The 15235-nt window shown below is 31.6% G+C and overlaps 2 protein-coding genes across 5 annotated transcripts in view; both read left to right on the top strand.

Moving 5' to 3' along the window:
• Window positions 1–15235, top strand: part of LOC139517719 (TSC22 domain family protein 4-like) — a 62397-nt gene that overhangs the window by 19281 nt on the left and 27881 nt on the right. The window lies entirely within an intron of this gene.
• On the top strand, window positions 4199–5601 carry LOC139518182 (uncharacterized). Its single transcript, XM_071309869.1, is given in 2 exon segments — window positions 4199–4376; window positions 4925–5601. Coding segments are annotated over 2 exon segments (261 nt in total). The 3' UTR covers window positions 5008–5601.

The raw sequence follows: 15235 nt of genomic DNA, 5'->3' as shown, positions 1-15235 counted from the left end.
TTCTTATCAATTTGTTTCCATATGATTAGATTTGGTAAGAGAATGACAGAGATCTAGATGAATAAAAATATTAATTGAACAGTGTTAAACTGACAGTGTTAAAAATAAATTTAATATGTATTTATAAGAGAATGATAATCCCTTTCTTCAAAATTAAGTAAGCGTTAATCATCTATATTTATTTTAAATCTTGTTAACAAGATCAATGTGGTTATGGGCAGTTATAATTCAATTATAGAAATTTTTGGTTTTGAACTCTTAGTACACAATAGGATAATTATTTATAAGAACATGGATTTCATTGGTTGATAGTGCTTTGCTATATTCTAAATATGTCAGTTTGTTCTCAGTCAGAGTTGATAGAGTTTCCATCTGATTTAAAAAAATATTTCCACATTCATGTAACTGTTTTGGAGCCTCTCAGTTCATCCCTAGGTTTCAGCAGAGTTTGTGTTGCTCAAAAGTTGGATTTGTGGACTTTATTTTTCCTAATTATTGTGGTTGCCCTTGGGAACTTTATTTGCAGGTAGATATTATCCATGATATAGAACAATAACAAAACATACAGCATAAAAAAAAACATTAAAAAAGTGAATACCTCAAAAATGTATACTCGATCACACAATCAAATTTAGAAACAAAAACACAAAATTTGATTTTTCATTATATTTATTTGACATTTATATCTCACCCCTTTATTCACCACCACAATCAAAGGTATTGATCAGTTATATCTTCCTTACCTAGATATCATGCAACTTTTTTGTTTGTCAGAAACAGGTGGTGGAATATTAATACAATTTAACAACATATTGCATTTTTTTGCATATTATTATTACAATCTTTTTACATATTATTACAATCCTATTACAAATTATCATTACAATCTTTTTGCATATTATTACAATCTTCTTAAAAAACCTTTAAACAAATGATTTGAACAATCTTTTTACATATTATTACATTTTTGTACAATCATATTTCATATTATTACAATCTTCATATTATTATCACAATTCTATTACATCTTATTATTACAATCTTTTTACATCTTATTATTACAATCTTTTTACATCTTATTATTACAATCTTTTTACATATTATTATTACAGTCCTATTACATCTTATTATTACAATCTTTTTAGCTCACCTGGCCCGAAGGGCCAAGTGAGCTTTTCCCATCACTTTGCGTCCGGCGTCCGTCGTCCTGCGTCCGTCGTCGTCGTCCGTCGTTAACTTTTACAAAAATCTTCTCCTCTGAAACTACTGGGCCAAATTAAACCAAACTTGGCCACAATCATCATTGGGGTATCTAGTTTAAAAAATGTGTCCGGTGACCCGGCCAACCAACCAAGATGGCCGCCATGGCTAAAAATAGAACATAGGGGTAAAATGCAGTTTTTGGCTTATAACTCAAAAACCAAAGCATTTAGAGGAAATCTGACATGGGGTAAATATGTTGATCAGGTCAAGATCTATCTGCCCTGAAATTTTCAGATGAATCGGTCAACCCGTTGTTGGGTTGCTGCTCCTGAATTGGTCATTTTGAGGAAATTTTGCTGTTTTTGGTTATTATCTTGAATATTATTATAGATAGAGATAAACTGTTAGCAGCAATAATGTTCGGCAAAGTTAGATTTACAAATAAGTCAACATGACCGAAATGGTCAGTTGACCCCTTTAGGAGTTATTGCCCTTTATAGTCAATTTTTAACCATTTTTCATAAATATAAGTAATCTTTTACAAAAATCTTCTCCTCTGAAACTACTGGGCCAAATTAATCCAAACTTGGCCACAATCATCTTTGGGGTATCTAGTTTAAAAAATGTGTGGCGTGACCCGGTCAACCAACCAAGATGGCCGCCACGGCTAAAAATAGAACATAGGGGTAAAATGCAGTTTTTAGCTTATAACTCAAAAACCAAAGCATTTAGAGGAAATCTGATGTGGGGTAAAAATGTTTATCAGGTCAAGATCTATCTGCCCTGAAATTTTCAGATGAATCGGTCAACCTGTTGTTGGGTTGCTGCCCCTGAATTGGTAATTTTGATGAAATTTTTGCCGTTTTTGGTTATTATCTTGAATATTATTATAGATAGAGATAAACTGTAAACAGGAATAATGTTCAGCAAAGTTAGATTTACAAATAAGTCAACATGACCGAAATGGTCAGTTGACCCTTTAAGGAGTTATTGCCCTTTATAGTCAATTTTTAATCATTTTTCGTAAATCTTAGTTATCTTTTACAAAAATCTTCTCTTCTGAAACTACCGGGCCAAATTAATTCAAACTTGGCCACAATCATCTTTGAGGTACCTTGTTTGAAAAATGTGTCCGATGACCTGGCCATCCAACCAAGATGGCCACCACGGCTAAAAATAGAACAGGGGTAAAATGTAGTTTTTTGCTTTTAACTCTGAAACCCAAATCATTTAGAGGAAATCTGACAAGGAGTTAAATTGTTAATCAAGTCAATATATATCTGCCCTGAAATATTCAAATGAATTGGACAACCGGTTGTTGGGTTGCTGACCTCCAATTGGTAATTTTTAAAGAAATTTTGCTGTTTTTGGTTATTATCTTGAATACTATTATAGATAGCTATAAACTGTAAACAGCGATAATGTTCATCAAAGTAAGATCTACAAATAAGTCCACATGACCTAAATGGTCAATTGACCCCTTAAGGAGTTATTGCCCTTTATAGTCAATTTTTAACAATTTTCATTAATTTGGTAAATTTATGTAAATTTTTACCAAATATTTTTCTCTGTTCCTAATGGGCAAAGTTCATTACAGATATAATTGTTAGAAGCAAGAATGTTCAGTAAAGTAAGAACTTCAAACACATCACCATCACCAAAATACAATTTTGTCATGAATCCATTTGTGTCCTTTGTTTAATATGCACATAGACCAAGGTGAGCGACACAGGCTCTTTAGAGCCTCTAGTTTCATCTTATTATTACAATCTTTTTTCATCTTATTATTACAATCTTTTTACATCTTATTATTACAATATTTTTACATCTTATTATTACAATATTTTTACATCTTATTATTACAATCCTATTTCATCTTATTATTACAATCTTTTTACATCTTATTATTACAATCTTTTTACATATTATTATTACAGTCCTATTACATCTTATTATTACAGTCCTATTACATGTATCGTAAAATTGTAATAATAACCGTTTTAAATATTACACAGTTCTGCATCAACTGGATTATTTTATTTGACAATGATGTCATGGAAGCTTTATAACTCAATTGTGCAGTACAGCATGGTATAGAATCTTGATCAATACTTCATACTTTACATTGGCAGAAATCCAAAGACAATATATAGACCCCTAAAAATCTTCACAGGGATGATGTAAGACTTTTGGACACTATATTCCTGTTTTTCTGGGCTATTCCTGATGTTTTTGTATAATGCATCATATTAAAGTACTGTGGTAGATATTAGAGTATAAAGGGCCTGATTTTAGAAGTACCAGTAACAGTGATCATTATTTGATGTTATGGTGAATTTGTTTTATACTTGTGTTCCTGTGTTTTGTCATCTGTTATACAGATATTATAAAGACAGCAAAATTCTGATTTCTCAAGACTTTAATTTCTAGATAATTATAGATTATGGCTAGTCATCTCAATGAGATTGATTTTCTCGCTTGAGCCAGTATGGCGAAAAGTGAGAAAAACAGAAAATGACTAATGATAATCTGTTTATTACTATTTTACCTATGCCCAGGTTGTTACCTCCATCGACACATCGACAGTGGAGTTGTAACATGTCTGTCCCAAATCAGGAACTTTATTAGCAAAGTTGTAACATGTCTGTCTCAAATCAGGAGCCTTAACAGCTAAGTTGTTCCATGTCCGTCCCAAATCAGGAACTTTGTTAGCAAAGTTGTAACATGTCTGTCTCAAATCAGGAACCTTGTCAGTGGAGTTGTAACATGTCTGTCCCATATCATGAACTTAGTCAGTGGAGTTGTAAAATGTCTGTCACCAAATCATGAACCCTGTCAGAGAAGTTGTAACATGTCTGTCCCATATCATGAACTTTGTCAGTAGAGTTGTAAAATGTCTGTCACCAAATCATGAACCTTGTCAGCAGAGTTGTTACATGTCTGTCCCATATCATGAACTTTGTCAGTGGAGTTGTAAAATGTCTGTCACCAAATCATGAACCTTGTCAGCGAAGTTGTAACATGTCTGTCCCATATGAACTTTGTCAGTGGAGTTGTTACATGTCCTTCCCAAATCATAAACCTTGTCAGCGTTGTTGTTACATGTCTGTCCTAAATCAGGAACCTTTTCAGCTAAGTTGTAACATGTCTGTCTCAAATCATGAACCATATCAGCTAAGTTGTTCCATGTCCGTCCCAAATCATGAACCTTGTCAGCGGAGTTGTAACATGTCTGTGTCAAATCATGAACCTTGTCAAGGAAGTTGTAACATGTCTGTGTCAAATCATGAACCTTGTCAGCGGAGTTGTAACATGTCTGTCTCAAATCATGAACCTTGTCAGCAGAGAACTTGTCTGTCTCAAATCAGGAACCTTGTCAGCGGAGTTGTATCATGTCTATCTCAAATCAGGAACCTTGTCAGCGGAGTTGTAACATGTCTGTCTCAAATCAGGAACCTTGTCAGCAGAGTTGTAACATGTCTGTGTTAAATCAGGAATCTTGACAGGGGAGTTGTAACATGTCGGTCTCAAATCAGGAACCTTGTCAGTGGAGTTGTAACATGTCTGTCTCACATCAGGAACCTTGTCAGCAGAGTTGTAACATGTCTGTGTCAAATCAGGAACCTTGTCATCAGAGTTGTAACATGTCTGTCTCAAATCATGAACCTTGTCAGCAAAGTTGTAACAAGTCTGTCCCATATCATGAAATTTGTCAGTTGAGTTGTAACATGTCTATCTCAAATCAGGAACCTTGTCAGCAGAGTTGTAACATGTCTGTCTCAAATCAGGAACCTTAACAGCTAAGTTGTTCCATGTCTGTCCTAAATCATGAACCTTGTCAGCGGAGTTGTTCGTGGTATGTCCCAAATCATGAACCTTGTCAGCAGAGTTGTAACATGTCTGTATCAAATCATGAATCTTGTCAAGGAAGATGTAACATGTCTGTGTCAAATAATGAACCTTGTCAGCGGAGTTGTAACATGTCTGTATCAAATCAGGAATCTTGACAGTTGTTTTCCTGTCCATGTCTGAATTAAGTGTTCATTTGTCCTTTGAAGGTTGGGTAGTTTTTATGGAAGGGACATTTTGTTGCTAGCTGTTATTAAACCAGTGCCTTAGATGAAAAGAGAACCATACAATCATATTAATTAAAAGGATTAATTGAGAGTTTTACTGGTCAGTGTTCTTAATTATTCAGCATTTTGCTTTTAGTCTCAAATATTGGATAGAAAATAAAATACATATATATACTCCCACAATAGTATAAGTATGAATGAAACTTGATCCTATGTGGAGTAGTATGTTTATACACATACTTCAAATACTGATGACTGAATGTTAATACTTAGATAGGGACAGATGTATTATAATCTTGTTTATCTACAAAGAGATAACCCATAGTGACATATTATTTCATCTTCAGATATATCAAGTATGAACTAGTAGTTTCTAGTTATTGCCATTAATTAGGTTAAGTGATGGTCTTTATTTAAGGACATCAGAATTTATCCTTGTTATATATAATCCTCAGTTCTATTAGGGAATTTAGGTCCAATCCAGTAAAGTAATTTTTGGTTTGTCTCTAAGGGTGTGCCTATTGCTGCCCCATCTTACAGAGTCAAGTCTGGTGGTAATTTTCTAATCAAGCATCCTTCAAAAGGTCTATTTTTGATTTCTTTGTGTTTCTGGAAAATATGAAATTTACTGCTTGACCCAGTTGGATGACAGTATACTCAGTGTAAACGAATATTGCAATCAAAATGAATTATTTTTTAAAGTTTAAGTGGACTTGATATTTATGGCTTACATGTAGGAGTGATATAACCTTTCCTAGTCAGAAATTTTTTTGTTTTTGTTTGGTAGGCATTTTACATAGGATCTACTATTACTAAAAACATTATAGGTTGTCTGTCATCTTGTCCATTGTTTATTAACATGTTACAAGTTTTCTGAAACATACTTCAAACTTTTATATAAATGTTGACTATTACGCATTATACAGAAAAGCTATTCTTGGATGTCATTGGTTTAATTTCAGATTTTTTTTTCTGTGAAACTTAAAAGCAATTTTTTTTTTCAAATTTAAGGATTAGATGTATTATATAAAGGCCCTGTGCAAAGATTTGTTGATTGAGTGTAAAAAAACTTAAAACGCAATAACTCAATGGACTTATAATGGATAAGCAAGATAAATGGTTTTGTTATTAAAAAACATGTAAAAATGAGAAGAAAAATTTCTGCAATGAATAAATTATGCAGATGTATTTTTTTCAAGTGGCCCTCTTCATATACATATAGTATGAATAAAATACCCTGCCAGTATTTCCTTGAGGTTAAGTGTTGATTGTTATATATATATGTTTGTTTTCTACACCATACATCAATGTACTACAGTTCTGTCTGAATAAGTACAAATAACTAGACTCAACCAGAATAGAAACAATAATTATTGCACAATTTGTACTTTACACTACTACATTCCAATATACTGTCTCATCTAACTTTATTTATTCATATTATTACCAAATTTATGTGTCCTGATTATTGTATTTATATAATCCCATTGATTAACACAAGATACATAAACATGCACTATAATTGCCCAAGCATGGACACAGTGGACATGCCTGCAGATACTTTTGGTTGGTTAAACATGTGTCAAAATGTAGAAATGTATATCCTATGTTAAATTCTAATTCGTAAACTCAAACGAACATAAAATATTTATCAAATAACCACAAACTCTTACATGGGAGACGCCACTTGCAGAGACAAGCGCACATTTTATTATAAATATGAGTATAATATTGGTGAAAGTTCATAGAAATATTTAGCTATTAAGCAGCTTGTACTGGTTTCCCCATACTTGTGGTCCACAAATCTGAAAATAAATAATATGATTAATAATATTATTTATTTTGCAAAATGCTACTGTACACTTTGACTGCAATGGCTGGAATGACTTTAAACCACCTGAGTTCACTCGTGCATGAACTCAATATCCCAATCGAACCGACCTTACTATAATTAACCAAACATGTGTTAACTACAAAATGTATAAACAAACAACATTTTACATGTTCCATTTTGTACAACTTTGATAAATACATGTATGCAGACATTGTTCATACAGTAAAAAAAACATTTATAAAATATATGATTTATATAATAGAATTCCATCAGGTTAAGTTTTGGTCATGTAAAATTGGTATTCACAATGAAAGAATCAACTTTCCTTTATTTTATTTGAAAGGAGGACCTCTTTGTTTTTTCTTTGTTTTAAGAATAGTTGATAAAAAATACCATTTCTCTCAGGTTTTATTGATACAGTATACAGTATATATTCATGTAATCATTGAATGCATTTCTTAATCATAATGATTTGACTTTAACTATGCCTGAAAGGAATTGACTAAATAGTGAGATTTGATAGACATTTAGAAAACAGAAATAATTCAAACAAAGTTTAAAACCTATTTCTATTTGGTTAATGAATATTTGTTTTCTCAATCTTTTACTATTTCAAATTATTTTAAATACCAATTACCCATTTCTCAAAGCTTGAATTTGAAGTTGTTTTAAAAACATTAAAGAGACATGTATTTTCAAAGTGTGAAATGACTGTGAAACTTGTATGACAATCAATTTGTGTACAAGGTCAATAAGAAGTTAGAGTTATCTATCTTCTTTTTTTTTTTTTAACACTTGAACATAAATTTATTGCACTTAAGCTGTTAACAATGACCTTACTGCTACAGCTTTAACTGTAAGGTACCCTGAAATGGTTAGTATCTATAAGAACAGGTTTTCATATAGATAAGAATTTTTTTCTTATATTTTATATTAGAATATTACAATTATATATTGACTGAGGATGAAGTCCGAGGTCGATATACTTCTTTGGGTCGATATATCCTGTATTGACCTCATACAAAGGCTATATTTGATATATTACTAATTTCCGACCATGTTTGTATCAAAATCGTCATTTAGGTTTGTTGAAACGTTATATATATTACATTGTCCCCTTGACAATAACAACATATTAGTTGTTATTTCATTTACTTTTTTTTTGGACATCTTATGTATTTGAAATTTTTTTTTCGTCAAATAATCGATCACAGATATCATTTGTTTCAAAACGTTAAACAATATCCTGAAATTCATTACATGACGTCACAAAGTATATCGGTTTATAGATATTCTAAAAAATAACCGTGCAATATGCTTTTTGCCGGTCAATATGCTTTTTGCTATCCGCCGTTTTCTCTCTACCTTCGAAAATATAGTTTAACATGTGACTATCCCTAAACGAATCAAATTTGTTAAAATATACGAATTAATAATATAATTAAATACAATGTTCAATAATAATATAACACAATTCAATACACCGATATGAAATTAATTATATAGTTTTCTTCAATCCATGTAATCAAATTAAATAACGCCCATATAATACACTTATCCGAAATTGATTGTCTGGTGTCAATTCATCTCGTTTAAAAACTACATGATTTAAGAGTGTGTGCAGATATCGATTTCCTTGATGGGATGGTTTACTTTGTTTAAAGGTGAGAGAGAGCATGCTTTTGAAAGGATGAATGTTGAATTTTTTGAAAATTTTGAAGTTATCTATCTTACATTTTGCATACTTGACTAATTAGAAAAATACTGTAAACAACCAAGATGACATAATTCGTAAGATTTAGTAAACAAATAGATATAGGTGGAAATAACAATATTAACTTAGTTTTTGCTAGATGACAACAATATTTAGTTAATATAAAAATTATATGTATGCATGTGCATATTCCTCAAAACACTGATTTGTTATTAAAGCTTTCTTTGAAACATTATGTAGCAATATTAAATGTTTTCCCAGGGCTTGTCATAGCACAATAGACTAAAAATTACTGAAAGAAAATTGATTTTGGTTTTCTATGATTACTAAATTTAAATCCTGTAAAAATCTGATTTGAAATTTCATGCTTCATCCAACTTAAAGCTTAATAAAGACCATTAAGTGTGGGAAGTTTATGTTTATGTATGAATAAAACACACATCAGGAGTCATTAGTCCCCAAAAGAAACTCTCAATTTCACCCTTTAAAGTTCAATGTTACCATCAAGGTTTCTTTGATACAATGGTTTACCAAGATATATTAAACATTTCAGTGATGTATTTTAAGATACACTTTTGGAAATTTTGTATAAGAAAGGGTAAAAAGTATATAGTACTATAGAAAGTATTTTGTAAATGAGAACAATTCGTCAAAATGGCATAGAAGTTAACTTCAGGACTCAGCAAGATCAGAAAATGGTTTCGATTTGTGTCAAGTGGGAAAGTTTAAAAAACCATCTACATTTATCTGTGTCAATGGGACACACACTACTTTATAACTACACATAGCTAAAGTACTTGTTATGTTGTCATCCAGATTAAGCACTTGATATTGTTATTGACATTTCCATTCATTTTTTCACTAATACTTAGAAATTATCCAGCTGTTAAGTATGTCAATTTGCTTGTTACAGTGCTTTATGGTATTTTTTTGTCAAGTACAAATGTATATATACATGATGTAAGGAAGATAACTCTAACTTGTTATGGAATGTCTTTTAAAAACAGGGAGTATACAATAAATATTTCATCAAAGGGGGTATTTATTAATGGGGCTCTCTGTCAGTTGAGAGTTCTCTGTCACCGTGTCTTTCCATTTCTTTTTTTTTATGTATTATTTACTGCTACTGAACCACTTGACAGAATTTTGTGAAACTTTCATAGCACTCACAGGATGTACTTGTCACCTGTGACATTTACTCATTAGAATGATTTTTATCCGCAAATGAGGTCTTTTAATTGTTCAACTTCATTTGAAATACCTTCAATGGATAAGAATCTTTTGATAAGGTTTTCTTGGCTTCTATGAAAGAGATTGATTAAACATTTGGGTTGGAGCTTGATAATGTTGAGAGTTGTAACATTAGTAAGCAGTTATTACATTGACTGTTGCCACTTCCTGTTTGCCAATATTTTGAAATTTTACAATACTCATTTTATGAAGAAAATTGGTGTCAAATTTTTCTGAACTTCTATGAAAGGGAATGATCACTTATGCTTCAGTATGCATGTTACCTCAATTAACTGCATGCAGCAACACAGGTTCAAGCTCATCATTGAGTTTATAGAAACAATCTGAGCCACTAAGACAACTCACACAACCTTTAATCTATTTTTGGAGAATTACTTTATTATATGTGTTAATGCATAGTTTTACCATAATCTTTTTTTCAATAGGTATTTAAATAGACAATAATAGTGCATTGACTTGACATATCAATGATATAAGGATGAGGCTTAGAAACAGGGAAGTGAGAGGCTCTGTCGAGCTTTTTCACCGTTTTGCGCCGAATCCTTATATCGTTGATATGTCAAGTCAATGCACTATTATTGTCTTTATACTAAAAAAAAACATTTTTAATTGTTGTTTTATGTGTTAATATTATTATTTGTTTCAAATATTGGGAAACTTCCCCGGTTTTTAAAAAGGCCTCATATCATGCAGGCGGAGAAATATAAAACATGCGGGTACAAAAAATTATTGCAATCTTATAGGATTTATTGCATACTTGCCAACATTTCAAAATGCCTTCAAATTTATTTCAATGATGTTTATTTGTTTTTTCATACTTTCACAATCATATACCCATGGTAAAATTGATTGGTATGCCCCTTCTAATGATTTTTACCAATATTTGTACTTTTGGAAAACACTATAGTAGATTGAATGAAACTATAAAGCAGACAAAAGGATCAGCAATAGTAAATCAACAAAAATTAGTCCATTTTTGCAATTCAAGATAAAGTTATATTTTCTTAGAATATATAAATACAAGAAATAACACCCCATAGTGTCGAAACAAGTAATAAATAGCCCATTTTAATTATTTACTATTATTTGTATTTTTAGCTTGGACCATGATTAATTTGTCTATTTGTAAACTTCTACTTGTAGGGAGTAAAATAATTTTCTGTTCATGCTATTTGACTAGTTATCTGACATTGTAGGGGATATAAATGTGGCTGTCTTTCTGAAAGTATTAAACTGGTAAGATTTGTCTCCCTTAGTAATAAATTGTATGATGAATACAGTCTTATATTAGTTGCTACTTTTTTCATACCCCTTCCAATTAATTCCTTCATGTTTTATGTTTCAAATAGCATGAAGGGGGATTAAACTACACTGTAAAAAATGTTTGGTCATTAATATTGAAGTGAAGTGAAGTAGCGATTTGGTGACAGGTCTAGCTGAAAATTGTTAAAAATAAGTATGTCTGAAGCTATCAAAAGATTCCAAGACCCTTAACATAAAATTGTTCATATTTGTTGAAGTTTTCAATACTTTTGATAGAACTTTTTCCAAAAGTGCTGGTGGGATTTTTTGAATTTTGCAAAAAGTGCTGGTGGGATTTTTTAAATTTTCATTTATTGTTTAAAAGAAATGCACTACGAATTAACTATGTTCCCTGGTCAAATGTTCTTTAAAAGAGAAGTATATATTTCACCAGTTCTTACAAAATCAAGAGATAATATTAAAAGGAGTCAGGCAACTGCAGTAAATCACAATGAGACAAATAAAATTGAGAATGGAAATGGGGAATGTGCCAAAGAGACAACAACCCGACCATAGAAAAAACAACAGCAGAAGGTCACCAACAGGTCTTCAATGTAGTGAGAAATTCCCGCACCCAGAGTTAAAGTGTTAATACAAGTAAAACATAGGCCATTTTTATTCTTGGCCATCTTTATCAAGGAAATCTTATTTGATAATTATTAGATTTTTTTATAAGCATATAGTGCAGGTTAAATTATTTTTGTGAAAAAAATAAAAATGATATCTTTTGAACTTGAAGGGGAGATAAATGTGGTTATTTTACTAACAAGTATGAAACTAGGAAGATTTGTCTCCCTTAGTATTATATTTTCTATAATCGGAAGTAATCCATCAGTTCTTGCAAGTTTGACAAATATTTAAGAAAATAAGTTTGGTGTCTGCAATTAATATCTGTAATATTGCATGGCTAAAACCAGTTGTTGGCTTGACACAGGTTATGTACTTCTCATATATTTCATGATGGTATTAAACTAAACCCCTAACAGGAGGGATTGTACCTGATATTCTTATGATGAAGACATAATCTTTCAATCAGTTTAATTTAGGTCTGGCTGGAGCTGGCATGTCAGTAACTGCTAGTAGTCTGTTGTTATTTATGTATTATTGTCATTTTGTTTTATTTTGTTTTGTTTCATATTCTGACATTGGACTACAACTTCTCTTAAACTGAGTTTTACTGTGCATATTGTTGTGCTTTTGTTTTTTATAAGACCGCAAAATTTGAAAAAATTTTCGTCGTATATTGCTATCACGTTGGCGTCGTCGTCTGCGTCGTCGTCGTCGTCCGAATACTTTTAGTTTTCGCACTCTAACTTTAGTAAAAGTGAATGGAAATCTATGAAATTTTAACACAAGGTTTATGACCACAAAAGGAAGGTTGGTATTGATTTTGGGAGTTTTGGTCCCAACATTTTAGGAATTAGGGGCCAAAAAGGGCCCAAATAAGCATTTTCTTGGTTTTCGCACTATAACTTTAGTTTAAGTTAATAGAAATCTATGAAATTTTGACACAAGGTTTATGACCACAAAAGAACGGTTGGGATTGATTTTGGGAGTTTTGGTTTCAACAGTTTAGGAATTAGGGGCCAAAAAAGGTCCCAAATAAGCATTATTCTTGGTTTTCGCACAATAACTTTAGTTTAAGTAAATAGAAATCAATGAAATTTAAACACAATGTTAATGACTACAAAAGGAAGGTTGGTATTGATTTTTGGAGTTGAGGTCACAACAGTTTAGGAATTATGGGCCAAAAAGGGACCCTAATAAGCATTTTTCTTGGTTTTCGCACCATAACGTTAGTATAAGTAAATAGAAATCTATGAAATTTAAACACAAGGTTTATGACCATAAAAGGAAGGTTGGTATTGATTTTGGGAGTTTTGGTCCCAACAGAATAAGGGGCCCAAAGGGTCCAAAATTAAACTTTGTTTGATTTCATCAAAATTGAATAATTGGGGTTCTTTGATATGCCGAATCTAACTGTCATGACTGTGTATGTAGATTCTTAACTTTTGGTCCCGTTTTCAAATTGGTCTACATTAAGGTCCAAAGGGTCCAGAATTAAACTTAGTCTGATTTTAACAAAAATTGAAATCTTGGGGTTCTTTGATATGCTGAATCCAAAAATGTACTTAGATTTTTTATTATGGGCCCAGTTTTCAAGTTGGTCCAAATCAGGATCTAAAATTATTATATTAAGTATTGTGCAATAGCAAGTCTTTTCAATTGCACAGTATTGCGCAATGGCAAGAAATATCTAATTGCACAATATTGTGAAATAGCAAATTTTTTTTTAATTAGAGTTATCTTTCTTTGTCTAGAATAGTAAGCAAGAAATATCTAATTGCAAAATATTGTGCAATAGCAAGATTTTTTTTTAATTGGAGTTATCTTTCTTTGTCCAGAATCAACTTAAATCTTTGTTATATACAATATACAATGTATATTCACTTTTTACTGCCAACTGATAAATTAAAATAATCTTTACCATTCAGTGATAACAAGCAGTTTTTTTACATCTTAATATTTTATGATGTATTTAAATGAGTAGTTATTGTTGCAAACTCCATTAGAAATTTTAATTGAGATTAGTTTTGGAATAAGGGAAAGGGGGATGTGATTAAAAAAATTGGGTTCAATTTTTCTCATTTGAAATTTCATAAATAAAAAAGAAAATTTCTTCAAACATTTTTTTGAGAGGATTAATATTCAACAGCATAGTGAATTGCTCTAAGAGAAAACAAAAATTTTAAGTTCATTAGAACACATTCATTCTGTGTCAGAAACCTATGCTGTGTCAACTATTTAATCACAATCCAAATTTAGAGCTGAATCCAGCTTGAATGTTGTGTCCATACTTGCCCCAACCGTTCAGGGTTCAACCTCTGCGATCGTATAAAGCTACGCCCTGCGGAGCATCTGGTTCTACATTGACTAGAGGTATAGGGGGAGGGTTGAGATCCTGCTGCAATTTTGTGCCTGTCCCAAGTCAGGAGCCTCTGGCGTTTGTTTGTCTTGTATGATTTTTAATTTTAGTTTCTTGTGTATAATTCCGAGTTTAATATGATGTCCATTATCACTGAACTAGTATACATATTTGTTATAGGGGCCAGCTAAAGGACGCTTCCGGGTGCGGTAGTTTCTCTCTACATTGAAGACCCATTGGTGATACTTCAAGTGAAAAGTAGCCCATTTGAATTCTTGACCATCTTTATCCAAGAAATACAATTTAATAGTTATTAGAATTTTAGCCAGGAAAGCGTGTGTGTGTTTTTTTTGGTTCTTTTTTTTTTTTGGGGGGGGGGGGGGGGGTATTTGTAATCAATAAGTATAAAACTAGTAAGATTTGTCTCTTAGTAATATATGCTCTTTAAAAGGGAAGTAATCCAGCAATTCTTTCAAACTCAACAATTAGTTAGAAAAGTAGTTTGGTGTACTTGATATCTGTATTAGTGTAACAGTTACTGAAACTTTTATACCACTTACTGCAGTATTTCTTCAATGTTAACCTTAGATTGTCTTACTTTTCTCCATTGTTTGACAATTTTCAAGTGAGTAACAGGAATTTGACCATTATTTAACTCTTGTTGCACAATGGCACAATGTAAATACACTAACTCCTCATACACCATTTTCTAGGATTCAGTCAAACTCAATAGGATTGTTTGTTATCATGTGTAGTTGAGCATTATTATACTGTGCTGTCATATTGATTTGACAATTTTTCTTGTGGGAGTTTTGAAACTTTGTCCTTATCTTTACTAAAATTTACACATAGATATCTTGCCAAGGAAACTACCGAAAGACTGTTTTACATAAAGCTTAAAGAGTAAGATTTGTGATCTCAATAACATA

This window comes from Mytilus edulis, chromosome 3 (assembly GCF_963676685.1).
Source record: "Mytilus edulis chromosome 3, xbMytEdul2.2, whole genome shotgun sequence".
NCBI classification, from domain to species: Eukaryota; Metazoa; Mollusca; class Bivalvia; order Mytilida; family Mytilidae; genus Mytilus; species Mytilus edulis.
Note: the sequence above shows the minus strand (reverse complement) of the source record. Positions and strands in the feature narration are given on the sequence as shown.